Below are 25,498 nucleotides of genomic sequence, written 5' to 3'. Positions count from 1 at the left end.
TTTGACACTTTTACACAGACTTTTAAGGCGTAACTTAAATTTAATGAATGAATTTAAATAATCTTCGGGTAACATTTAAACACAAGCACTTTCAACGATGCTAAATTTTTGTAGTTTTATAATTAATCAGATCACACATATAAATCAAATAAACATGTTACCTTTGGATATATATATTATTGACTATATTGAAAATGATTAATTCTTTCATTTTATCAACTATATTCAATGATCCACCTTTGGATGATCTCCAAGAATATAGTTAATAAAATAATTGAACAATCAAAACTTTTATGTCATCTTTTTAGTATTTCTTTAATCATGATCAATTAATAAATAGGTGAATAGCACTTACACCTACTTTTACACCTACTTTAAGAGTTTAAGTTTGCAATTATACATACTTTGGATGTAAGGTATACTGTTTTTAGGGTTTTTGTACGGAGAAACTCATTTTCAGACAATTATACCTTTGTCATCGTTATAGGTGTGCACTAAACATATGAAATTGTATTATTGCTTGACTGTTAGATTTAAAGTAGGAGTTTGTGTGTTTGGGTCAATAAGCAACATGACACATTTGTTCAGTGCGTCGAGTTCATTGCCTTTGTTTTTGAGATATATGGACCTGCCCGACATTTTAGTGCTAATCTTATGGGATGTAACGCCCCAACCACCACTTTTTAGTGAACCCCATCCTCCTTAATGGGCTTCACATCCTCTCACTAGGCCCGTAAGCTCATCCATATCCAACGGCCGGTTTGCTACGTCCGGGAGGCTTTAAAGACTTGTTACTATCTACAAATCACCACATGATTTTTCCCTGTGTTTTGTCCTCACTCACACATTTTCGACAGTCACTTCCCGGAAAGGCACCCATCCTGAGACTACTCCAGCATAAACATGCTTAACTGTGAAGTTCTCTTAGGACCCTTGACCGAAAAGATATGTGCACTTTTGATGTGAGCACCGGATCAGACACTCGACCAAGAATGCACGTACCAGACCCGAACACCATCGGGACACTCGTATCACCCGCAGGACAACTTGGAGCCAGCATGCCTAGGATTATTCCCAGTGCAACCACTCGTACCAAGAGCTCATCCAGGAATTCAACACACAAGATCAACCACTTCGTACAAACCTTTGTCCTAGAAGACCAAAAGAACGACCCGACCAAGGCAACCAGCGGCGAGACCATTTGTACAACCGTCGTCCTTACCCAAGAAAGAGGGCGCCAAAGACGTTAGGATCATGACTCATACTCTTTTTCCTTACTTCGGGTTTATTCCATGAGGTTTACCAGAGATGGTTTTAACGAGGCGACGAGCCCTAACGCACAACGCCGCGTTTTAGTCCATGACGTGGTTCCCGCGTTTAGCTTAAGGACGTGATCTTTTTTTGTCTTTTCTTAAAGCTTTGCGTTTTGAACACTTCTAGAGTCTTCTCTTTTGAATGTTGGAATAATGTGACGTGTGTGGTCCTGTTTAAACCACATAGAGGGTGACGTGTTCACCATCTGTGGTAGCACGTCAAGGGAAAACATGTGCGGACCGTAGCGAGTCCGCGTGTCCCTAGTCCCCTCTAAACCCTTACACTATTTAAGTTCCCTTTGTCACTGGCTTGAACTTCTTAGACTTGAATGAAATTATAATTTTTCAAAGAGTGAATCTTTGCTTCTTGTCTCAACTCTCTTTCTCGCATCTTAGTATGTGATTGGGCTTGAAAGAAACCCTAGAAGGATCGGTCTGGGATCGCTCTTGTTCTAGACGGTGTACGACGCTCCCCATCATTCATGTACATCGCCGATTCAATCCATACCGCCTCTACCGCACAACGTTCATTCCGATTGTTAGTTGTGTTCCACTTCGACTCAATCTTTCTCTAGTGAACCAAGGTCGAGTTTTTGACTTGGTTCGCTAGCCGTCATCCGTTCCCACCGATCTTTCCATCCGCTACCGCATTCATCCAACCGACCACCCGCTAACATACCACTACCAGTGGAATCCGCGTCCCACTCGTTCGATTGCCCCCAAATCTCGTTTCCATCGTCCATCCTCATTCTACTTTCACCCTACTTCTTTTGGTCCGAGGAAAGTCTATGTTTTCTTGAGCGTCCCACGACTCTGACCTCCGTCCGAGCGGTTTAGCCGTTCGAGGCTCACATTTACTTTGGTCATATAGGTGGCCAAATAAATTCTTTTAAACCTCTCTACATGTACTTGAAACCGGAGTGTCATAATTCACCCCCACTAACAGATCGCAACATCGTCATTGCCCACCAAGACCGTCACCCCTGATGGTGTGAGTCCACTCAACTCCACACTCGTTTGGGTTCGACTTTGATACCACTTAATGCCCCGACCACAACCTCTTAGTGGGCCCAATGTCCAATCCCAGCCCATGGACCCACCTTTCTTAATGGGCCTCACGTCCTCTCACTAGACCCGTAAGCTCATCCATATCCGGCAGCCAATTTGCTACATCCAGGAGGCTATAAAGAATTGTTACAATCCCTACAAATTACCACATGATCTTTCCCTGTGTTTTGTCCTCACTCGCACAGTTCTGACAGTCACTTCCCGGAAGGTCACCCATCCTGAGATTACTCAAACTCAAGCATGCTTAAATCTGGAGTTCTCTGAGAACCTTGACCGAGAAGATAAGTACACTTTGGTCAGATAAGTGGCCAAATCAATTCTTTTAAGCCTCTCCACATGTCCCTGAAACTAGGGTGTCATATGGGATCTGAAGGGTGTGGTGTTGGAGTTTGTTTTTCGTCACAGTAGACGAGGCTCACGGTAAACCCATAGGAACACATCTACCAAACAACACATCTTTTTCTTCTTTGTTTCTCTTAGATCTCCAATTCTTAACCCAACAAATTATCATTTCTTCCACCCACCGCTAGATGCCTATATCCTCGAATACTGAACCATAAGATCCCTAAGTCTTCTACCACAATCCCAATTATGTTTCCTTTTTTCATCTCCGTCGTCGTTTTTCTAATCTCAAAACGTATCATCAAACTCTGATGGAGAGTTAACAACAATCATCACCTACTATTGAAACGCCTCCGCCATATGCGGTCGTCTCTCCTAGAAGAGGAATTGCTCTGATCTACGATCGAATTAGTTACACTTTCTTTGTACGATACACTTTCTTACTAGTAGGTTTTGTAGATTCCATTACACTTTTTTGTTCAGTTACAAAATTATCTACCTTTACAAAATTTATTTGTAATTTTTGGAAATATATCATAATGTGAAAGATTTTGCGAATCGTGATGATTAAAATCAGAGGTCACCACCAGATTGATTGTTTTACTTTTTTTTTTTTGAATAATTTTGTAGTAGGCTTGTGACACTTCTAACATCTGCGGTTCTAGTTGGAAACATAATACAAAAACGTTTGGCTAAAAGACATCTAAATGGATAATTTATCTTGAACAAAATTTTATGGATACAAAAAAGTGATCGTCTTCTTGTGATTAAATCAGTTAGCTTGTGATTATGTTGGTGTGTTCATGTTGTTAAAAAAGAGAGAGCAATAGTGTTCATGTTCTTCTTCAACTTCTTCTCGCATTCTTTAGATTCTTCTCACATTTTAATGGATAGAGTTTTGTGGACACATTAACTTGTGTTTGTGTTTGTGTTCTAGTGTTCAAGACATTGTGCTGATGCCACAAGACACATTAACTTGTTTTTATGTTTGTGTTCTAGTGTTCAAGACATTGTGCTGATGCAACAAGAATCTGACCATATGGTCATTACTGCGTGGACATCAAATATGTGTTTGTGCAAAAAAAATTTGGAATTACATAACAAAGTGAGAGTCGTAGACAAACTCTATATATGCAAGAAAGAAAAGATGCGTAGGTGGTTGTGTTGTGCTTGCCACATTGAAGAACCTTGCCATTCTTCTAAAAGTGAAAACATGAGAAGTCGTACTCACTAGCTAGAATGATTATGGTAATGCTTTTTGCTCTAAAAAGTTTGTTATGATTTTACGGCCATTAGTAGGTCATTAATGATAATAACAGAGATAATATTTCATTTTTTCCCAATAATATTCATTGTTTCAATTTTTGATTTATTGAATTGAAGGAGATCACAATCTGTTGCCATTGATTTTACACATGACAAAACACATAAGCTAAGAGAGATTTACACATGACAAAACACATAAGGTAATATCTTAAGGCGAGTAAAAAGCAAATCCCATCCGCCTGAAGTATATATCCCTTTCTCTTGATACAAATCTGGTGTTTGCCTTTTCTACCATCTGGTGGTTGTGTCGAGGTTGTCCATAAAGCAATGTCCACATGTTCACAGATCCTTGTTTTCCACAATTTTGTCTAGACGATGTAGCAACTGATTGTACATCATAAATCATATAGCAATTGATTATACATCGTACATTGTAAATCAAGTAGCAATCAATCCTGAAAATATGATCATAAGGAAACATTTTCAACATAAAATGTAAATCCTATTCAGTTTTAGTTTCTTAGAGAAGAAGAAACACTAACCTTGGTCCATTGCTTGATTAGGATTGATGATGGATTCAAGTCTCCAAATGATTTCTCCTCCCTTCGACCTTTCTCGCTTCTGATTCCTTTGATGGAAAAGGAATCCACACTCTTCTTCATATATGTTCAGCATAAGTTATTGTGGTATTTATAATTGTGTCCAATTGACACAAATGAACCCACATAACTATTCACAAGGATCACATCCAATGACCATTAGTCACATATATACATATATGTGATTATATTAAATTTAATAACCACCGTATAATACATGTGAACATTAGTGACAGAAGAACATAAATATATAATTGAGATAAAGGAGGAGGGTTATCAATACATCCTAATTCTAGTAACTTTAATCAAAACCGATCCATCATGGTATCGTCTTTAATATTAGAATCCACAACATTAAATATAAACTTAAAGTTTATAATTAAACCGAAAGACACATAGAATATAAAATATTCTTACAAATTGTGGCTCAAATAGCTGATCGATCAAGACATACATCTTTTGTGTGAGATATGACCATATAATGTAAGTATACAAACATGGTAATTGTATTTTTGATTCTTTATTTTTGTCTCATTTGATATAAATTATTATATTTAGATATTGACAACGGGATAACATTTTTATACTATTAATCAACAGGATAACAATTTTGCACTTTGACTCTAAAATTTTCTCCAATGTATTATGCTTTAGATACTCTAAAAATGTGTATAGGAAAAAATAGAGTTACTTTATTTAAAAGTGAAATAGATAGCATTTTACTCTATAATAGAGTTTTAAAAGAAAATATAGAAGTGGGGTTGAAAATAGGCCTTAAAACATAATTACTCCATAAATAATAAAGATTAGGAAGACATGTGTAATTTGATATATGGTATTGATTTACTGATTTGCAATATTATCCACTAAATTTTTATTTTTTTGTAAAGAGCTTGATATATAAAGTAAAATATCTTGTGACTCACACAAGAAATTAAAAGTCACATATATTTTATTCTCTCAAAACCTTGAGTTTCTAAATAAAGCAAAGAATCTCCTAAAATAAAACAGCCAAGTGAGGGATGTCAAAAAAACAAAATTGACAGCCTTAAGTAAAAGAAAAGGCCATATCACATATATGGTAAACTTGGATAAATGAGTTGAGAATCCGGTGCATAGATGTCAGAGGCTTTTCCTGGTTCTTCATTGCTCGTCAAGTAACTAAACTGAGGAGAGGACTGTTGTTGTTGAGTTTGGTGGGGTTGATTGTCAAAATAGGACACACGAGGCATAGAAGGATTGGTTATGAACGGGTTTTTGTTCATTGCCAAGTAACCATTTTGATAATGATCATTCTGTTGGATCGGGTTCACGACTCTATTGTGATAGTGATTCTGCTGGCTCGGGTTCACAGCTTCATTTTGATATTGATTCTGCTTGATGGGGTTCACGACTCCATTTTGATATTGCTTATGCTGGATCAAGTTCATCGCTCCATTTTGATATTGGTTCTGTTGGATCGGGTTCACAGCTCTATTTTGATACTGATCATTATGCTGGATCGGGCTCACGGCTCTGTTTTGATACTGATCATTCTTCTGGATCGAGTACACGACTCCATTTTGATTCTGCTGGATCGGGTTCACAGCTCCATTTTGATACTGCTTTTGCTGGATAGCGTTTACGGCTCCATTTTGATAGTGGTTCTGCTGGATGGGGTTCACCGCTCCATTTAGATATTGATTATGTTGGATCGGGTTCACAGCTCTATTTTGATATTGATTCTGCTGGATCGGGTTTCGGGCGGGACCATTCCTAACAACTGTGATATGCATGTGTGGACATTGTTCGGACCTTGGAGAGATGGAGCTGCTCCACACTGAGTGGACCAACCAATATTTTGCGCCTGTTTAGGAATTTGCTTTTCCTCAAGATAGATACGGTGTTTCTACAGAACAACAACAACAAGAACACAAATGATGTGGAATTTGTATTATTGGTATGTGAAAAAAAACCCTAGTTCAATGATTCCTTGTCATGAAAGAAACAATTTTTTTTTGTACCTGAAGATGGCTGGCCACATTGTTTCTAGTGAGTCCTTGGATCTTCATTCCTTGCAAACAGTCGAGAAGCACCTTTGGATTAGCTTCTGTGTTTTGATTCAAACAAAACACGATTAGAACAAGAAGAACAAAAACATAAACAATCAAGATATATATTGAAAGACTAGAGATTAGGAAAGAGTTTGATTGCGTACTTTCAATACCACCATTTATTTCGATGGCTTCAAGAAATTTCTTATGAAGATCTTTGGTCCATGTCATCCGTTGTTTCCGTGTCTTTTTCCATACTCTCTTATCAATGATTTCTACACTGTCACCATTGTTAGAATCGTCGGTCTGAACCAATTCTTTCTCTTCAGCCCTCATACGAGGTTTCTTGGCTGCCTTGTCACTGCTTTCTTCGCCTTTTTCTTGGTTTATGGTTTTGGAATAGTAGTTTTGTTGCGCTAAATTGTTGATATGAACCGGATTGAATTGAAATGGTTGAGGTTCTTTGGTCCATTTCATCCATGGTCTCGTTTCTACTCTCTCTTTTGTCTTACCGATGTTTCGTTCGCCGCTATCTTGGTTTCTGGTTTTGTGATTGTAGTTGTGTTTGTTAAAAACATTGAACTGAAGCAGATCTGACTGAACTGGTTGAAGTTCTCCATTCCACGTTATCAATGGTCTCTTTGTCGTTCCCTCTATATTCTTACTGAAGGTTTGCTCGCCATTATCTTGGTTTATGGTTATGGGATACTCGTTGCGTTGGTCGAAAACATTGATCTGAACCAGATCTGATTGAACTGTTTGAATTTCTCCGGTCCATGGTCTCGTTGGCGTGCTCTCTTCTTTCTTACCGATGTTTTGTTCTTGGTCTACGATCTTGGAATCAACTTTACCTTGTTTTAATCCATCAGTTTGAGCCAGATCTGATTGAACCGATGGACTTATATTGCGTTTAGACATCACTTCCTTGCGTACGATGTGTTGCCATAGGTTGGCTATTTTATCTTCTTTAACCGGTTTCAAAACATAGTCACAAGCACCGTGTACTATTGCTTTCATCACCGATTCAGTTTGATTATCATCAGACATAACTGCACAAAGATCAAACATAGATTGTTAGTTTAGTTTGATAAAAAAAAACTTGGTTTCATTTCGTTCTTTAAAGTAAAAATTAGTTTGCGATTAACATACTCATCACAGGTAGATCCATCTTTGAAGCAATGCTCTTGAGAGCTTGAAGTCCATCAATTTCTGGCATATGATAATCCCATATCACAATATTAATGTCATGTTTGCAGCTTGTCAAAAACGCAAGAGCTTTCTTTGCATCCGTCTCAATAGTCACTAAACACACAAAAGAAAAAGTTATATAAACTCTAACCCTAACAACTCTCTAGAGCCTAAACCGATAATGTTAGAGAGAGAGAGATAAAGTTACCTTGATAGTCGTGTTGTCTCATGATTCGCTTCATATTGAGTAAAGTGATGAAATTGGTGTCAACAACAAAAACATTAGTATTGGCCGGAAACTGGTTGAGAAAAAAAGAGATTTCAGAAGTATAATCAACTTCATCTCTACTTCTGTTTGCCACCAACATCAAGATTAATTTTGTAGATATTGATTTAAAAGTGAGATTTTATCTGTATGTTGAAGTTGTTTATATCTTATTACAATAAATGCGAATGTCTTTTATATTACAAAAAATGTAGATGTTATCTACAAGTTTTGACAAATGTCAAAATACAAGGATATAAATTAGTTTATTTTGTAACAGGTGGTACATATTGTGTAAATGAAAGAGAATGCAAGAAAGAAAATAAAAGTTAACCAAATAAGCAAAGTTGCACATTAAACAAATAACACTAAAAATTGCTTATTCACTTATTGGGTTGAAACTAACATTCATATATGACCATTTATAAAAATATTTATTTCCACAAATTAGCTAGAGAGATTTGCTGGGCCTGTGTTCTTACATGTGTATGAGGCAAATACAACGATGACAGAGCACAACAACTAATTGTGGTGATTAGACCACATCACCAGAGTTAAAATAACACAAGGTCAATAGATTTATGGTTTCAGCCAAGGTGGCGATTGGCGAAGATTTATGGTACACGTACGAAATCGTGTACTTTATATTCAGACTTATCTTATCTCGTCGACTCGTCGATCATGTTTTTCAACTATAATTGAAATGTAAATGAGATTTTCAATTAAGCTGGAAAATGATGTCTAGTATCTTTTTTATAACTAGACTATTATAGTGGATTATTTTGTCAATCGTGTAATAGTTTTGGTTCAAATAAGATTCATGGGTTCAGAAGCATATCATGTAATTCATGTATTGCATATCTATGCATGTATTGAACTAAAAGCACCATGCACTTCGTGTCAAACAAAATGTCCACCAATAATCAAGTACACTAGAAAAGTATTATCATTATTTTGTGAACACTGCCACTATTGGAAGCACTGGTGGAACTTGATCTCGAAACCAAAACATATGATGTTGCTTTCCATGATTACTCCATCGATCGGTTTTCCTGTTTGTTACTCCATCTTAAATCTTTGTTATCTTTTTCCACCGTCGGTTTAGTCTCTGTTTCATAAGTCTTGTCAATCAATGGATAAAATATGGTGTAATCTTTGCTTCTTTCATCAACCGTTTCTGTATCCAAGTTTGCTCTGCAAGTCTTAAAAAGATATGATTATGATCCACAACCGTTAGAATTCAAAATCCCATACGTAGGAGACAATTACAAAAGCCGAAGAGACTTCTGAGAGGGGTTGAGTCTTTCTCTCATTTTGCTAGTTACGTACTGCTGATTTCTTATTACTGCGCATCTAGCAATGTAATATTAGGTAGATTTACTTTTTACAAGATTGACAAGTTACAGGATCAAATCAGTTAATAGTGTAATTTATTAGCTATGCATATACATCTGGCTAAATTGTTTTGTCCCAAGAAACTTTACCACCTTATTCAAAAACCCACACAAACCTAATATATATTACCTCTTTGTCGGATTTTGAATTTCACGTGTTTGTTAAAGAAAAAGAAAAAAAAAAAACAGAATTGGATTAAGTTTATGTAATAATTTGATTGTATATGAATTGTTGTGAGATATATGTAATTTAATTACTTTAGTAAACGCGAAAACGACGTCGGAACACAAACACTATCCATTTACGAAAAGCTGAAGCAAAGAGGATCAAAAACGATGGAGGGTCCTCAGCCTATAGTGATGATGATTGATGAATACAAAGCTAAATCGAAGCTCAGTGAGAGTTTAACCTCTACAGTTTGGTTAGCGAAGCACAAAACAACCGGAGAAGAAGCAGTGATGAAGTGTTTCGATCTCTCGAAGCTCAATCGCAATCTCCGTAACTCTTTGAACAACGAGCTCGACTTCTTATCTTCCGTTGATCATCCCAATATCATCCGTCTCCTCCAATTTTTCCAAGTACCACACAATTCAGATCTGTTGCAATTACTTGAAATCGTTTCCTCTTTAAATTTTTTTAATTTTTGGGGAATTTTGTGTATATAATTTAGGATGAGGAGTTTGTCGTAATGGTTTTGGAGTATTGTGATGGAGGAACGTTATCATCGTATATTCAAAGTCATGGGAGAGTTGAAGAAGATATCGCCAAGAGGTTTATGAAGCAAATTGGTATCTACAACTGTTTCTGTATCCTCATGTTTTTTTTTTTTTTTTTTTACTTTTACTTAACAAATTTATCAATGTTGTTTTTTTTTTTATGATGAAGGAGCTGGTTTGGAAATCATTCATGATAATCACATCATTCATAGGGACTTAAAACCTGAGGTACTTGTCTAGATTCAACAGATAAGTTTTGGATTTTGATTGTGTATTTGTGATTATAGTATTTGAAAATGGGAAACAGAACATACTACTTGTTGGGTCTGGTGATGAATTGGTGTTGAAGATTGCTGATTTTAGTCTTTCAAGGTAAATTTTTGTTTCAAAGGTTTAAGGAAAAGTGTTTTATAGCGTTTGAGGTGTTTGTAAAGATCTCTCTATATGTTTCATGGTAAAAGCAGAAAACTAGTTCCAGGAAAGTATCTTGAGACAGTTTGTGGTTCTCCGTTTTATATGGCTCCTGAAGTTCTTCAGTTTCAGAGTTACAATGAAAAGGTGTGACATTTGTTTTTATGACAGTAGTAGTATTATGTTATGATGTTCCATTGAGTGGTTTTTGCAATGGTAATTCACTTTAATAGAAAAAAACATTGTAGGCGGATATGTGGAGTGTAGGAGCAATCCTTTTCGAGCTGCTTCACGGGTATCCACCATTCCGCGGTACTAACAATGTTCAGGTCAGAGTTTTTTAAAGTTTAGTTAGTATTCTTTGATCCAAAAGCTCCCATGCCATAAAGTTAACATTTTAACGCACTAAACTAACCATAGGTTCTAAGGAACATCAAATCTAGTACATCTCTTCCCTTCTCTCGGCGTATTCTTCAGCAATCGCATCCAGATTGCATCGACGTCTGTTCAAGGTTGCTTTCTGTTAACCCAGGTACATAAAGATCTCATCCATTTGCGGGCACACTCGTGTATCCACATCACTATATATATTTTTTATTCAGGTCCTTGATTACTGTATTCTGCAGTTACACGTCTCTCTTTCAATGACTTCTACAAGCACAAGTTCTTACGGATGTGATTGTCTATCAGTCTACCCAACGAGGAGGGTATTTGTATAGAGTCTGTCAAGTGTCAACTTGTATAGAGATGGAACTCTTGGTGATCTCCCTCTCCGTCTCTCGTCACTAGTATAAGAATTTCTGTAAATAGTTTTGCAAGACTTCTTTTATATAAAGTCAAATCCAAAACCCAAATCAAACCCAAAGGGCCTTAAATCCAAAAGCCTACTAAATATAATAAACCCAAGACTCCTTAGCCGGAAAGAATAAAAAAAAGATGGCTCCGACAAAGAAAGGAAAGAAGAACAATTCGGCCGGATCAACGACGGCCAAATCCACCGCCACAGAATCTTCGAGTTTTCCGGCGTGTTTACGCCAACTTACACCTTCCTCCGTCGCCATCACCATCCACGCGAAGCCAGGTTCCAAATCCGCCTCCATAACCGGTATATATCTACACTCTTTTCATCACACTTTTATTAATTATGTGTATTCGATTTGATTCTTATACTGAATTGGTTTCTCTGTTTTGAATCTGGAGATGTGAGCGAGGAAGCGGTAGGCGTTCAGATCGACGCGCCGGCAAGAGATGGTGAAGCTAACGCTGCTCTTCTCGAGTACATGAGCTCTGTAAATTCTCTTAATCTCTTTTTCGCAGATAAAGTTTTCAACTTTCAAGTTCGTTGAAGCTCTTCATTACTCTTGTTGCTCTCATAGTTTAATAATGTGATGTAGAGTTGTGTCTCTGTAATGTCTTTGATGAAATGATTAGGATTTCTCGTTGAGCCATTAGTCATATAACAGTTTAGTTGTTGTTATGATCGAGAGTGCAATGGGTATGCATGCACTGCGTTTGGTAGTGAGAATTGTTTGTCTGTTGTTGATCTTGATAGCTAAAGAAGTGATGAATCTTTCTCAACACATCCTCACTTCTACAAAATGTTATCTTTAACAGGTATTGGGAGTGAAAAGAAGACAGGTCTCACTCGGTTCAGGATCCAAGTCTCGAGATAAAGTTGTGATTGTTGAGGATATGACACAACAAAGCGTTTTCCAAGCTTTGTCCGAAGCATCAAAACCTGCCTAATGATCCCCTCAAGCCTGTAACTTACATGGAGGAACCAAATCACCAAAAGCTAAATGGTTATTGGTAAAGGTACGAATGCTATAAAGAGCTTCAGGATTTGTAATAGAGATCATTGTTGGATGTTATACTATAATGATTATATGCAATGTAAATCTGTAGTCTGACTATTGCTTGTTATTTATCTAAGTTGTCCCAATTGATCAGTGAATGATTACTTTTACCATGGATTTAGGATGGTTTCTATGTGACTTTGTTTATCCTTATATGTATTAATTTAAGTTTGGATTTAGGATGTTCTTTTTTTTTTTTTCATTTTAGGTAGAATTTCAGGATTTGTTATAGAGATAATTGGTTGGGTTACATGCCATATAAAATCTTTAGACTAAGTTGTGTTTAGTCTAGCCCACTTGTTCTGAAGTCATAGAGATTACTTTAACTGTGTATTTAGGATGATTTCTTTATGAACTAGTTGATCCTTATTTAGTCTTCGATTCACTTAAGTGGAAGCTGTGTATATTTTTAATCGTTTTAATTTGTGGACCAAAAGAAGATAAAAATGGGCTCTGGAGATTACTTTCTTGAATCTTTCGGATCAGAAAGAATAGCAAAGCAAACGTATAAGTTCATAAAAGTTTTTAAAAGTCCAATTTTTAACATTTTATTATTTTTATGAACCGAAATAGTACAAACTAGAATATCAATTTCTCTCCATCGATCGAATACTATAAGATTTGCGCGTATACGTTTTAAATATAAGTGGTTGTATATTCCTCACAATATGAATTTGAATTGATTAAGTTATGCCACGACGCGTGCCCATGCATCTTGAAGTCACTTTCAATGATCTTCTAAAGTAATCATTTGATTTCACTACCAAAAAAATTTAATCATTTGTTTGGTTTTTCAATTTAAAAAAAAAAAAGAAAAAAATCCATTTGATTGATTTTTAAATTTAAAAAAGAATGAAAAAAATATCCATTTGATTGGTTTTTTAAACCTAAGAAAAAAAAAATCCATCAGTATTTCCATGTTATCTACCAATTGGTTGATAAACTCCAATCATCGTAAAGCTCATCTGTAAATTGTGTCACCTAACCACCACAACGATCAGAAAACCTAAATTCTTTAAGACTAACTAGGTAGTAACCCTTGCAACAACACAAAATAAATTTTTGTTTGAAAGATTACAATTGTAAATATATTTATTTTATATATATTTATAATACAAATTTATATTGGTTTGAATTCATCAAGTTTATGAAAGTTTAAAATAGTAATCATTTCACCATAAATTTTAGATTGACATGATGGTTGAACTCGATCGAATGTAAACCGAATTAGTGATCGGTTAGATTTCTATCAAAATCTTGAATCATCAAATCATAAAAAATTGCGAAAAAACTAAAATTTCATGAACCGGGTAAATCCCGTCCGCTAAGCCTTCTCGTATCGGGTTAAAATATTTTGAGCCGCAAAATGTCTTTACATCTGTCGCGCTTGAATTTGTAAGATTTGTGGGTAACCACATGCATTTCAATAAATTATTTTTTCTAATAAATAAAATATATTAAAACTTAAACTTAATATATTAATAAATTTATTTTAAAAATAAATAAAAATATCTTTCTATTTTTTTTAATTTTGATGTTTATGTTATATATGTATATATTATAAATTTATTTTATGATTTTAAAAATATATATTTTATCTTTTTTTCATAAGTCTGCGGAAAGTTTACAAATCGAGGGAGTTCACCGGGAAAACAATTATCAGTGAAAGATTAAAATTCAATTTAGTTATTAAAATTTTATGATCTTTTTCTCTTACCCAAAAGCTTGAAGAAAAATAGAATATTAATTTTCATGATATTTATGTTTAATTTTTAATAAATTTATGTATGAAAAATTAATGAACTTATATATGAAAATTAATTAACGTAATTTAATATATAAGTTACGAAGCTATGTGAACGCGGTACAACAGTTTTTTATTTGAGAATGCTTCTCTATTAATATATATATATATATATATATATATAGGGGATGTAAATATATTCCTTTTCAGTTATAGAAATATTTATACACGAAAACAAATAATTTTTTAAGTACATTTTTTTTTGGAATTTTAACCTTATATAAAAAATTCTTTGGTATATATATATATATATTTATCTCAATTTTCTAATCTAAATTGGTATGGAAACCAATTTATTAAAAGATTAAAGAAAAAACTATCTAAAATTTCATTTTTTTTAAGAAGTGTAATATACATTCATAGAAAATGTAAAGATATGAGTACTATCTTGTTCAATTTTGTATTTTATTTTGCTGATGTCTTGATAAATAGTTATTTTTTATAGTGTTTGGGAACAATTCTTGGTATATTATTTGTTGAATAACTGTTTCTGCTAATATAACTAGACATTAGATTTTTTTAAATTAAATATGATTTGAAAAGTATACGCTAAAAAATATAGTATACATGATAACAAATTTTAAAATAACATATTTGTTTTTTTTATTGTTTTTTTGTAAAAAATAAAATAGCTTAGAGTTGTAAATAATAAATCAAAATAAGGATAGATAACCAAATGTGTCTCGATTTTTCTACCCACAATACATCAGCTTTTTCGAGAAAATGTTTTTCTATCAATATATAAAGATAGACTATATTCATAAAAATGAAGAGGCCCTATATTTTTAAAAAGTAAATAAATTGCATGATGAATTGTGGACAATTATTAAAAAAAAAGTTACGTGGGCTGGGTTTTTAGGAAGACTTTTTTTTTGTTTTTGTTTTTAATATATAAATAGTTTGGAGACAAAATCAGGTGGAACCAAGTTTCGTTGTTTGTGTTTTCGATTGAACAACACTTGTTATATCTTTGGCCCTCGTCTCTGCCTTTTCTTCTATCGATTTTACAAATTAGGGTTCTTTGTTTTTGGTTAACGTAAAAATTAGGGTTCTCTTGTTGTATCGTCTTCTCGTCTGAAGTTGGCTTATAAACTTAGAAAACAGAATCAACCTTCCATTTTCCAGGTAATTTCGTATCTCATAGTCATCTTGATATCTGAGTTTTGATAGAAAATTCCCTTCCTACCATAAGCATGTATGTCCCTACGTCTTTGTTTATGTTTATGTTTTTTTTTTTTTTTTTTTTTTTTTGTCATATAGCTAAAAGAACTTTGGTTTAGAAGAAAACTAGTAATAAAGAAGATTAATAAGATATGGAAGGTTCAGAAGATGCTTCTGCAATTGTAGAACCTCCTGACCCAGAAGTTCTTGAAATCGACCCAACTTGTCGATATATTCGGGTAACTAATCCATCATCTCTTGCATAATTGTTTCAATTCTTTTGTAAACATGTCACAAAATATTAGGTTCCACCAAAATTCCCCTGTTTCTCCTTCTTTTCTTTTTGTTTTTTTTTTTGTCTTCTTGACCATATTTAAATGTGTAAACCTTTCAGTACAAAGAAGTAATAGGCAAAGGCGCATCCAAGACAGTGTATCCCTTGTTCTGTTTGCTTTACATATTCTTGTTTTTTTTTTCCAATCTCATATTGTGTAATAAGACATCATATATATATAGTTTTGTCTTTTGAAGCTTAGAGAGAATCTTGAATTCATTATTTCTTTAACTCTCTTGAACAAAATAATCAGTTTCAAGGGATTCGATGAAGTAGATGGGATTGAAGTTGCATGGAATCAAGTAAGGATCGACGATATTTTGCAGTCACCAGATTGTCTAGAGAGGCTGTATTCCGAAGTGCGGCTTTTGAAATCGCTCAAGCACAAAAACATTATCAGGTTTTATAACTCGTGGATCGATGACAAGAACAAAATGGTTAACATAATTACCGAGTTGTTCACTTCAGGAAGTCTCCGACAGTATGTACTTTGTTTTGCTCATTTTGCTAGCTAGCTGTTTTGTTGTTATCTCGCTGCTGCGAAAAATAGAGGTTTCTGGAGAGTTGTGATTAAAGCAGTCAAGTTTTGGTTTTCTTAAAGGTACCGTAAGAAACATAGAAAGGTGAACATGAAGGCTGTGAAGTGGTGGGCGAGACAGATCTTAACGGGACTAAAATATCTACATAGTCAAGATCCACCGATTATACACCGAGATGTCAAATGTGACAACATTTTTATCAACGGTAACCATGGAGAAGTGAAAATAGGAGATCTTGGTTTAGCTACTGTCATGGAACAAGCTAATGCCAAAAGTGTTATTGGTATGATTTTTTTGCCTTTATATACTCCGGAAATTTGCTCCTATTTCTTTGCCTTTTAAGGATGAAACTGAAAGTGTTATAACCAACAGGAACACCTGAGTTTATGGCGCCTGAGCTTTACGATGAGAACTACAACGAGCTCGCTGATATATATTCGTTCGGAATGTGTATGTTGGAAATGGTGACTTTTGAATATCCTTATTGTGAATGTAGGAACTCTGCTCAAATCTACTAGAAATTTTCATCGGTATGTTCTACGTTTTCACATTATGTACCACCATTGGTTTATTTCATACAAACAAGATTTAATCACTTACAGTGGTGACTTTTTTTTTTTTTTTACCTTAGGGGATAAAACCAGCTTCACTCTCTAAAATTAAGATCCAGAAGTAATGAAATTTATCGAGAAATGTTTATTGCCAGTTTCTGAAAGGTTATCAGCAGAAGAGCTTTTATTGGATTCATTTCTCAATGTGAATGGTTTAGTTATGAACAATCCATTACCGCTTCCCGACATTGTAATGCCCAAAGAAGGATCTTTCGGAGAACGTTGTCTTATGTCTGAAGGACCGCCTAATGCTCGGAACAGACCATTGTCAATGAATATCGACGAGGATAGTAACCTTCCTATTGTTATTTCAAGCAACAATTCAGGATCAATGTGTGTTGAGGTTAGACGTGCAAAGCGAGGCAACTTCTTTGTCCTCAAAGGTGAAGAAAATGGTGAAAACTCTGTCTCGCTAATTCTACGTATAGTCGATGAAAATGGTTAGTTTCTTTAGCCTTATAAAACGTATATGTTCATTTATATAAAAAAAAATGTTTATTTTATAATGAGTTTTAATTGTTTATTTTGCGTGCAGGGCGTGTGAGGAACATACATTTCCTATTCTTTCAAGAAGGTGACACTGCTTCTAATGTATCGAGTGAGATGGTTGAACAGCTTGAATTGACGGGTCAAAACGTTAAGTTCATAGCGGAACTGATTGACGTGTTACTCGTCAATTTGATACCGAGTTGGAAAACCGATGTAACGGTTGATCATCTTATTCATCCGCTACAGAACCAGAGCTCCAAGGACAATCATCAAAACGGTGCAAATTCTCAAGCTGGTGAATCCATTAGTCACTCTTTGTTGGTTTGTGGTCGGTTTGCGCCCATGATTTGGAGCATACCGAACCGGTTTAATTGAACCGGTGTAATAGAGAAGTTGTTTTCTAAAAGATGCGAAACTCATTTGTGGTTGTTGGTGAAGTCTCTTGCCTTGTAGATAAAAGGAGGATTACGCAGAGACATGAAAAAAGGACTTGGACAACACTTGTGTCCATTGACATTGAAAGAGAGTAAAAGCTTCTAGAGAGAGAAAGCTTCGAGAGATCAACGGAAAGAGCACTTGAACGGTGGCTTGTGGTTGATTTCCATCTGTGATTTCAACCCCGATCTCTGCATCAGTTCTCAGACGATTCATGTCATATTCGTCACTAAACCGGTGAAAGTACGTTTCCGGTTTCACGCTTCCGCATAGTAGACTAACATTGGTAGCAGAGCATTTGGCTACGGTTCTGGCATGTTTTTCATTCTTAGTTATCATATCGCTTTGAGAACCGAATGCATAAATTTGAGACAATATGTGAATAAACCGCCGATTTTAATTCGCCCATAACTCTCTGTACAAAATCCGTAATAGCATGATTTCGGTGGCCGTGCGTAGATATTGAAATTCTCTTTCTAATGGTATATCGCACGCCTGATTTCGTTCAGTATACAGAGAGTTATAGGGGCCGAAATTTTTTCGTGTAAATGGGCGTTTAATATATGTATGAGGAAGATGATGAACAGTAATCGCTATGTGGCAGATTCTGATTTGTTTAAAACATATATTGTTTATTCAATAAAATGAGTTTGGTATGTCCAAATTTTTTAAAAATTAAATTTCTCTAGTTTTGTCGTGATAAAGAAATTAAGAATCTGAAATTATTTTTTAGTCAAAATTTTTTTTTAATGAAGCATGTTTTATTTATTAATTCATGTTAGAAAATACTTTAATTAAGTGGGAGTTCTAGTTTAGTTTAGAACTTAAAATTTTGCATGATATAAGTTAATTTGTTGTGACAAGATTGTAATACGGGTGATGATTGGGAACATAGTGAACTTTCGATCTTGTATTATAAATTGAGTTACACTAGATTGATTTATGTTTATGGCAAAATGTATGTTATGTGTGAATAAATATGCAAACGAATTAATGTCTTAGAATATTCCAACAGGCATGGCTTGTAAGAATATTATTGCGGAGCTCAATAGAGGAGACAAACTGGATGGTGACAAATACGATATTTGGTATCGCAAAGTCCAGTATGTCCTTGAAGAGCAAGAGGTGAAAGAGACTCTTTTCCATCTCATGGAAGAGCCTGAGCAGGGTACTACCGCTCAACATAGAAGGGATCAAGAGGCATATGTTGTCTGGAAAAGAAAGAATAGCATCGCTCGCATTACGTTGCTGAGTTGCATGCAAGATGATCTTATGTGTGAGTTTGAAGAGTATGACACTGCTAAAGGCATGTGGGAGGCGTTGAAAGAAAAGTTTGGTGCCACTTCAGCCACCAAACTTAGGAGACTTAATCAGAGGTTTAATGACTACAAGAAGCACCCAAATCATTCGATGAGGCAGCATCTTAGAGTCATGGCAACCATGATTAGAGAGCTTAAAGGTGCTGGTCAAATTATATCTGATGAACAGCAAATCCAAGCAGTTCTCCGCTCGTTGCCTGAAAGTTGGGACCATATGAAGGTTCAAATGACGCATAATGTTAATGTGAAATCCTTTGAGGATATATCACGTCATCTTGAGTCAGAGGATGAGCGCTTAGAGGCTGCTAAATCCTTCAATGAGGCCAATGTTGCAAGTTCAAGCTCAAGCTTGAAGCGCAAGAGAGGTAACAAAGGAAACAAGGCTCCCTATCAACCTGAACTTAAGAAGCAGAAAAAATTTGCCAAGCGTGGAGGGAAAAAGGATATGACCAAAATAAAATGCTACAACTGTAGCTCCATGGGCACTTTGCTCGTGAATGCACTGAGGCAAAGAAGGTATTATCCTTAAATTCTACTTGCAAATATGCTTTTGTTTCTAGTTGTGTTATGCTTACCGAATCTCATCCTTTGTGGATTGTAGACTCAGGAGCAACAGACCATGTAACTAGGAATCGAGATGCGTATGTCGAGTACCGGCGGATACCTAAAGGTTCAAGATGGTTGTATGTAGGAAATAACTCCAAGGTTGCGGTACTGGGTATTGGCACTTGTCAGCTACACATGAGTGGCGGAAGAACACTTATCTTACATGATGTCTTGTATGCTCCTGAAATCCGTCGGGACCTTGTCTCTGTTTTAGCTTTACTTAAGTTAGGATTTGGTTTGAATTTCCATGACATGTGTTTAAAAATTACTCTAGGGTCTGTGTACTACGGTTATGGTTATGCTTGTGATGGTTTTATTGTACCTGATTGTACTACGAATATTACTACTAGTAATGTTGATCAAATTTTTTCATATGTCACAAGTTCTACAAATGTTGAAATAAATGTGTGGCATTCTAGACTTGGTCATATTGGTGTTGATCGAATGAATAGATTGGCTAGAAAAGGCCTTCTCGGCTCTCTCGCCCGAATAGATCTTGACACATGTGAACCATGTTTAGCCGGAAAAGCAAAAAGGAAACCATTTGGAAAAGCAACTAGAGCTGAATATCCATTGCATTTAATTCATTCCGACATTTGTGGTCCGATGAATGTGAGGGCAAGGCATGGGGCTTTATATTTTATCACCTTTATAGATGATTTCACTCGATTCGGGCATGTGTTCCTGATTTCTCATAAATCAGAAGCACTAGAGTGTTTTAGACGTTACATCACTTTGGTCGAAAATCAATTGGAGAGGACGATCAAGTGTTTGAGAACAGATCGAGGTCGTGAATACTTATCTGAACAATTCAAAGAATTGAGTGATGAAAAAGGTATTGTCAGGCAATTGACTACCCCATATACACCGCAACAAAATGGTGTAGCGGAAAGAAGAAATCAAACGCTTCTTGAAATGGTTAGGTCTATGATGGCACAAGCTAACCTTCCAATGTCATATTGGGGTGATGCATTAATGACTGCTGCCTATGTACTTAACCGTGTGCCCTCTAAATCTGTTACTTCTACTCCTTATGAGTTATGGAAAGGGAGAAAACCTGACCTAATGCATCTACGACCTTGGGGGTCTGCAGCATTTGTTCGCGATACTTCTCATCCTCATGGAAAATTGGGTCCTAGAGGAAAGAAGTGTATCTTTATAAGATATTCTGAGCACTCTAAGGGTTATGTGCTTATCGGCGAACACTCAGATGGAGGTATAACAGAAATCGAATCACGAGATGTTACATTCTTGGAAAATGACTTTCCTCGAAGGGGAGAGATTGATAAGGCGTTTCATCTTCAAGAGATGGATGACCCGACTAATGTTACTTCTACTAACCAATCTGTGGAAGTTGGTGAAAGTTCACGAGAACTATCTCAACTTAGTGGGAGAGATACATTGGTTAGTGATTCACAAGAGTCAGAGGTGCGTAGAAGTAGACGTGGAAACATTCCCCGACGTCGTTTTGAGATCGAAGGGGAAGCTTTCATGGTTGCTCTGCATGATGACTTAGAGCCTCGAACTGTTTATGGGGCTCTCTCTTGCCCAAAATCAGATGAATGGAATGTTGCAATTGGAGAAGAACTAGAATCTATGAAGGTAAACCAAGTATGGGACTTGGTTGATCTTCCGCCAGAACGTCGAGCGATCGGAAACAAGTGGATTTTTAAGATCAAACGAAAGGCGGATGGATCCATAGATAGGTATAAGGCTCGCTTGGTGGCGAAAGGATATACCCAACAAGAAGGTATAGATTATGAGGAAACGTTTTCACCAGTGGTGAGGTTTGCCTCAGTTCGCCTTATTCTAGCCTTAGTCGCCAGATTAGATTTAGAATTACATCAAATGGACGTTAAGACTGCGTTTCTTAACGGGGAACTAGAAGAAGAAATCTACATGGAACAACCAGTTGGTTTTGTTGTAGAAGGCCAAGAGCGCAAAGTTTGCAAGCTCAAACGTTCAATATATGGCCTAAAACAATTTTCTAGGCAATGGTATTTTCGTTTTCATCGAGCTATTACCTCTTATGATTTTACGATGATTAGTGAAGACCATTGTGTCTACGTCAAGAGCACTGGACAATCCTTTGTAATTCTATCTCTATATGTCGATGACATATTGTTGGCTGGAAATGATATGGAGTTTCTCATGACTATTAAGAAATGGTTATCATCTCATTTCGAGATAAAGGATATGGGAGAAGCTGATTATGTTCTCGGTGTTAAGATATACCGAGACCGATCAAGGAATTTATTAGCTCTTTCACAGGAGTCATATATTCGTACAATCCTTGAAAGGTTTAAGATGCTTGACAGTAACCCCATTGACACTCCAATTGCGAAAGGTGAAAGCCTAAACCTTGATATCTGCCCTAAGACCCTTGAAGAGAAACGAGAGATGGAAAAAGTCCCATACTCTAGTGCTGTGGGCAGCTTGATGTATGCTATGATGTGCACCCGGCCGGATATTTGTTATGCTGTTGGCTTAGTAAGTCGTTACCAGTCAAACCCCGGGAGGAAACACTGGATGGCAGTGAAGAGAATTCTTAGATACTTGAAAGGAACAATGTACTATTCCTTGTGTTATCAAGGAAGTGATTTGCGTTTAATGGGTTATACAGACGCCGACCATGGTGGCGACATGGATGGACGCAAATCGACTTCAGGATATGCTTTCTTGCTTAATAATGGTGCTATCACTTGGAGTAGCAAGAAACAATCTTGTACAGCTCTATCCACAATGGAAGCTGAGTTCATTGCATGTTCAGCATCAGTCCAAGAAGCTGTATGGCTAAGAAGATTCTTAGAAAGCTTACAGATCACTCCAGAGGCTTCGTGCCCTGTGACTATTCATTGTGATAGTCAAGCGTGTATTGCTTTCTTGAAAGATCATAAGTATCATGGAAGGACAAAGCACATTGCAATCAAAAATAATTTCGTGAGAGACATTGTGGCAAATAAGGAGGTGGTCATTAAGTACATATCTACGCATAGGATGGTAGCTGATCCATTTACCAAACCCATCCCAAGAGATGTTTATCTCGCTCATGTTCGAGCTTTAGGTCTGCGTAGAATTTGATTTGTGTACTTATGAAAAATTTGTCATTTGACGTTGTATTTGTATTGGATGTTACATATATATTTAATGATATATATATATTTTTTTCGATATCATATACATCGGTCAATTTTTTTATGTTTGCATATTACACACAAATAATAAGAAGTGTCACCAAGTAGGAGATTGGTTCACTCACATGAACAATCGCCTCAAATTTCTTTGTGAGATGTTGAGATGAGACATGACCAGCTTGGCACTAGTGGGAGCTTGCCTTTGTAAGGCTAGTTAATGTTGCCTTGATAAAGAGTCAAGATGAGATATGCTTATTAAGATATCAATCATGATTGACCCAAAATCATGAATACTTGGAAGAGCGGGATAAGTACATAATCAGGCGCTAGACAGCGAGATGATAGTAGCTTGATCCTCATAGTAGTACTTGGTTTAACCAATTGACATATTTTTTTTGAAAAGAGTTAACTACTATGACATGTGAGTCATACCACATGTGCTAGTCCGACAATATAGGAAGCGAATGATATTTTATTTGTAATCCCTATCATCCGCAATGTGAGTTCCTATAAACCACACTATGGTTTCAAGAGTTACCCTTGAACCTTCGTCTATGTTCTGAAGGGATAAGCTAATGTTCGCTACTTTAGTATGTTTATCCAATGGTGATGGAATAATTAGCCTTATGGGACATGCTAGGAAAGCGGTTAGTTTAGAACGGATAGACATAAGTACGGAAGGGAAAAACTATTTGATTTTACATTGACATATGTGTTTGCTGGCCAGCCACTATATCGCTCAATTGGAGTTTGAATATAGTGAACACATGATGTGAAATGTCTAACATATGCTATAGGGATAAGATATGTTAAGATTGATGTAAAAGATAAATGAGTTTGGGGGACAGCGAGACATGCTGAAATGCAATTATTTTCTTTAGGGTTGTAGCAGTTATGTATTCCTAACAGGTGCATAGTTTAGCTCCCAAGTGCAGGTGTACTCGCAGGGTCGCACGGTTCATTTGTTGTATGGTTTCCATGTTTCGATACTCGAGCTGAACTCTAATATTTCTCTAGTATTAATTATGCTCCCTATCATGTGCGAGTGGGAGATGTTGGTTTGTGGTCGGTTTGCGCCCATGATTTGGAGCATACCGAACCGGTTTAATTGAACCGGTGTAATAGAGAAGTTGTTTTCTAAAAGATGTGAAATTCATTTGTGGCTGTTCGTGAAGTCTCTTGCCTTGTATATAAAAGGAGGATTACGCAGAGACATGAAAAAAGGACTTGGACAACACTTGTGTCCATTGACATTGAAAGAGAGAGAGTAAAAGCTTCTAGAGAGAGAAAGCTTCGAGAGATCAACGGAAATAGCACTTGAACGGTGGCTTGTGGTTGATTTCCATCTGTGATTTCAACCCCGATCTCTGCATCAGTTCTCAGACGATTCATGTCATATTCGTCACTAAACCGGTGAAGGTACGTTTCCGGTTTTACGCTTCCGCATAGTAGACTAACACTCTTTGTCCTCGGATTACTGCCCACGATCCGATGACGAGGCAAACCCGACCGTAGCTGTGGAAACAGAAGATCAAGAAGTAGAGACACCAGGAAGCTTGGAGGAAGAAGAAGAAGATGAGAGGTTAAAGGAGGAGCTAGAAAAGATAGAAGAACGGTTCAGAGAAGAGATGAAAGAGATTGCGAGGAAAAGAGAAGAAGCAACAATGGAGACAAAAAGTAGATTTTTCGACAAGAAGATGGCAACAACAAGTTGAGTTAAAAGTAAACAACAAGAGAGCAAACACTTTGGTTTTGGATTCCTCTGTTTTGCTTTTTTCTCCTTTTCCATTTTTTTTATAGTTTGGTCAAAAGAGAAAAAGCTTTTGTTGTTACTTGTTTCATTGCAAGTGTAGCTCCAAGATAAAAAAGAGTATTTTCTTATGGTAATTGGGATTTTACATTATTTTATAATGTTCTGCCTGTTTCGGTTCATCAATATACATAGGGCTGGGCAAAATAACCGATAACCAAATAACCGACCGAAACCGAACCGAAAAAAACTAAACCGAACCGAACCGAAATTCTTCAAATACCCGAATGGTTAGTAAAAATCTATATCCAAACTAACCGAAACCGAACCGAACCGAACCGACAATTAAATGGTTAACCGAAATATCCGAAAACCTAGAAGATATCAAATATTATATACTTAATATTATGCAAAACTATAAAATAAACTTAAAATATAAATTATTTCTAGATTCAAAACAATTAAATATTTTAAATAATCAATATATGTAAATGTTATTATTTTGAATTTACAAAGTTAAATACTATTTTGTAAAATTGAATCAATATTTTTCCCTTTTTTGTATTTTTGTTATTGTATATTTGGTTAATTTTGGTTATATTCGGTTAGTTTTGGTTATATTTGGTTTATTTGGTTAATGTTAATATAATTTATGTTAGTTATGGTTATTTATTTAAATAACCAAACCGAAACCGAACCGAAAGAAACCAAACCGAACTAAACCGAAATTTCATAAATATCCCAATGGTTACTATATTACTATATCCAAAATAACCGAAACCGAATACAACCGAACCGAAACCGAATGGTTAACCGAATGCCCAGGCCTAAATATACATTTGTAGTTTACAGAGAAATATAAAA

The 25,498-nt window shown here is 35.9% G+C and overlaps 4 protein-coding genes and 1 pseudogene across 5 annotated transcripts; 4 read left to right on the top strand and 1 right to left on the bottom strand.

Annotated features, from left to right (window-relative positions):
* Window positions 1-5,549: 5,549 nt before the first annotated feature.
* On the bottom strand, window positions 5,550-8,204 carry LOC104743979 (uncharacterized). Its single transcript, XM_087486550.1, is given in 6 exon segments — window positions 5,550-6,342; window positions 6,345-6,476; window positions 6,592-6,677; window positions 6,786-7,670; window positions 7,771-7,923; window positions 8,018-8,204. Coding segments are annotated over 6 exon segments (2,100 nt in total). The 5' UTR covers window positions 8,178-8,204; the 3' UTR covers window positions 5,550-5,658.
* A 1,396-nt stretch (window positions 8,205-9,600) lies between these two features.
* LOC104743978 (serine/threonine-protein kinase ATG1t) lies at window positions 9,601-11,450 on the top strand. Its single transcript, XM_087485564.1, has 8 exons — window positions 9,601-10,047; window positions 10,140-10,257; window positions 10,355-10,413; window positions 10,493-10,557; window positions 10,650-10,743; window positions 10,845-10,925; window positions 11,017-11,128; window positions 11,223-11,450. The coding sequence occupies exons 1-8, from the start codon at window positions 9,805-9,807 to the stop codon at window positions 11,273-11,275; spliced, it is 825 nt and encodes a 274-aa protein (XP_087341690.1). The 5' UTR covers window positions 9,601-9,804; the 3' UTR covers window positions 11,276-11,450.
* An 82-nt stretch (window positions 11,451-11,532) lies between these two features.
* On the top strand, window positions 11,533-12,569 carry LOC104742445 (uncharacterized). Its single transcript, XM_087485565.1, has 3 exons — window positions 11,533-11,701; window positions 11,797-11,885; window positions 12,211-12,569. Exons 1-3 carry the CDS (start codon window positions 11,533-11,535, stop codon window positions 12,340-12,342), a joined length of 390 nt encoding a protein of 129 aa, XP_087341691.1. The 3' UTR covers window positions 12,343-12,569.
* Window positions 12,570-15,171: 2,602 nt separating this feature from the next.
* Window positions 15,172-17,627, top strand: LOC147928745 (putative serine/threonine-protein kinase WNK7; annotated as a pseudogene). The gene is made up of 6 exons (XR_015579253.1): window positions 15,172-15,381; window positions 15,517-15,656; window positions 15,812-16,232; window positions 16,353-16,573; window positions 16,663-16,820; window positions 16,922-17,627. The product of XR_015579253.1 is annotated as a putative serine/threonine-protein kinase WNK7 (transcript).
* A 174-nt stretch (window positions 17,628-17,801) lies between these two features.
* On the top strand, window positions 17,802-20,124 carry LOC147928744 (uncharacterized). Its single transcript, XM_087483022.1, has 3 exons — window positions 17,802-18,068; window positions 18,841-19,660; window positions 19,746-20,124. The coding sequence occupies exons 2-3, from the start codon at window positions 18,843-18,845 to the stop codon at window positions 19,771-19,773; spliced, it is 846 nt and encodes a 281-aa protein (XP_087339148.1). The 5' UTR covers window positions 17,802-18,068; window positions 18,841-18,842; the 3' UTR covers window positions 19,774-20,124.
* Window positions 20,125-25,498: the final 5,374 nt, after the last annotated feature.

The sequence above is a fragment of the Camelina sativa genome, chromosome 14 (genome assembly GCF_030686135.1).
Source record: "Camelina sativa cultivar CO46 ecotype springtype chromosome 14, ASM3068613v1".
Taxonomy (NCBI): Eukaryota; Viridiplantae; Streptophyta; class Magnoliopsida; order Brassicales; family Brassicaceae; genus Camelina; species Camelina sativa.
This window is presented reverse-complemented; position numbering and strand designations above follow the sequence as displayed.

Coding starts and splice junctions, on each gene's coding strand:
- LOC104743978 (XM_087485564.1), top strand. CDS start 9,805: ATGGAGGGTCCTCAGCCTATAGTGATGATGATTGATGAATACAAAGCT. Junction 10,744..10,844: donor TTCAGAGTTACAATGAAAAG/GTGTGACATTTG, acceptor AAAACATTGTAG/GCGGATATGTGGAGTGTAGG. Junction 11,129..11,222: donor GTTGCTTTCTGTTAACCCAG/GTACATAAAGAT, acceptor TGTATTCTGCAG/TTACACGTCTCTCTTTCAAT.
- LOC147928744 (XM_087483022.1), top strand. CDS start 18,843: ATGGCTTGTAAGAATATTATTGCGGAGCTCAATAGAGGAGACAAACTG. Junction 19,661..19,745: donor AATGCACTGAGGCAAAGAAG/GTATTATCCTTA, acceptor TGTGGATTGTAG/ACTCAGGAGCAACAGACCAT.
- LOC104742445 (XM_087485565.1), top strand. CDS start 11,533: ATGGCTCCGACAAAGAAAGGAAAGAAGAACAATTCGGCCGGATCAACG. Junction 11,702..11,796: donor CAAATCCGCCTCCATAACCG/GTATATATCTAC, acceptor TTGAATCTGGAG/ATGTGAGCGAGGAAGCGGTA. Junction 11,886..12,210: donor TTCTCGAGTACATGAGCTCT/GTAAATTCTCTT, acceptor TATCTTTAACAG/GTATTGGGAGTGAAAAGAAG.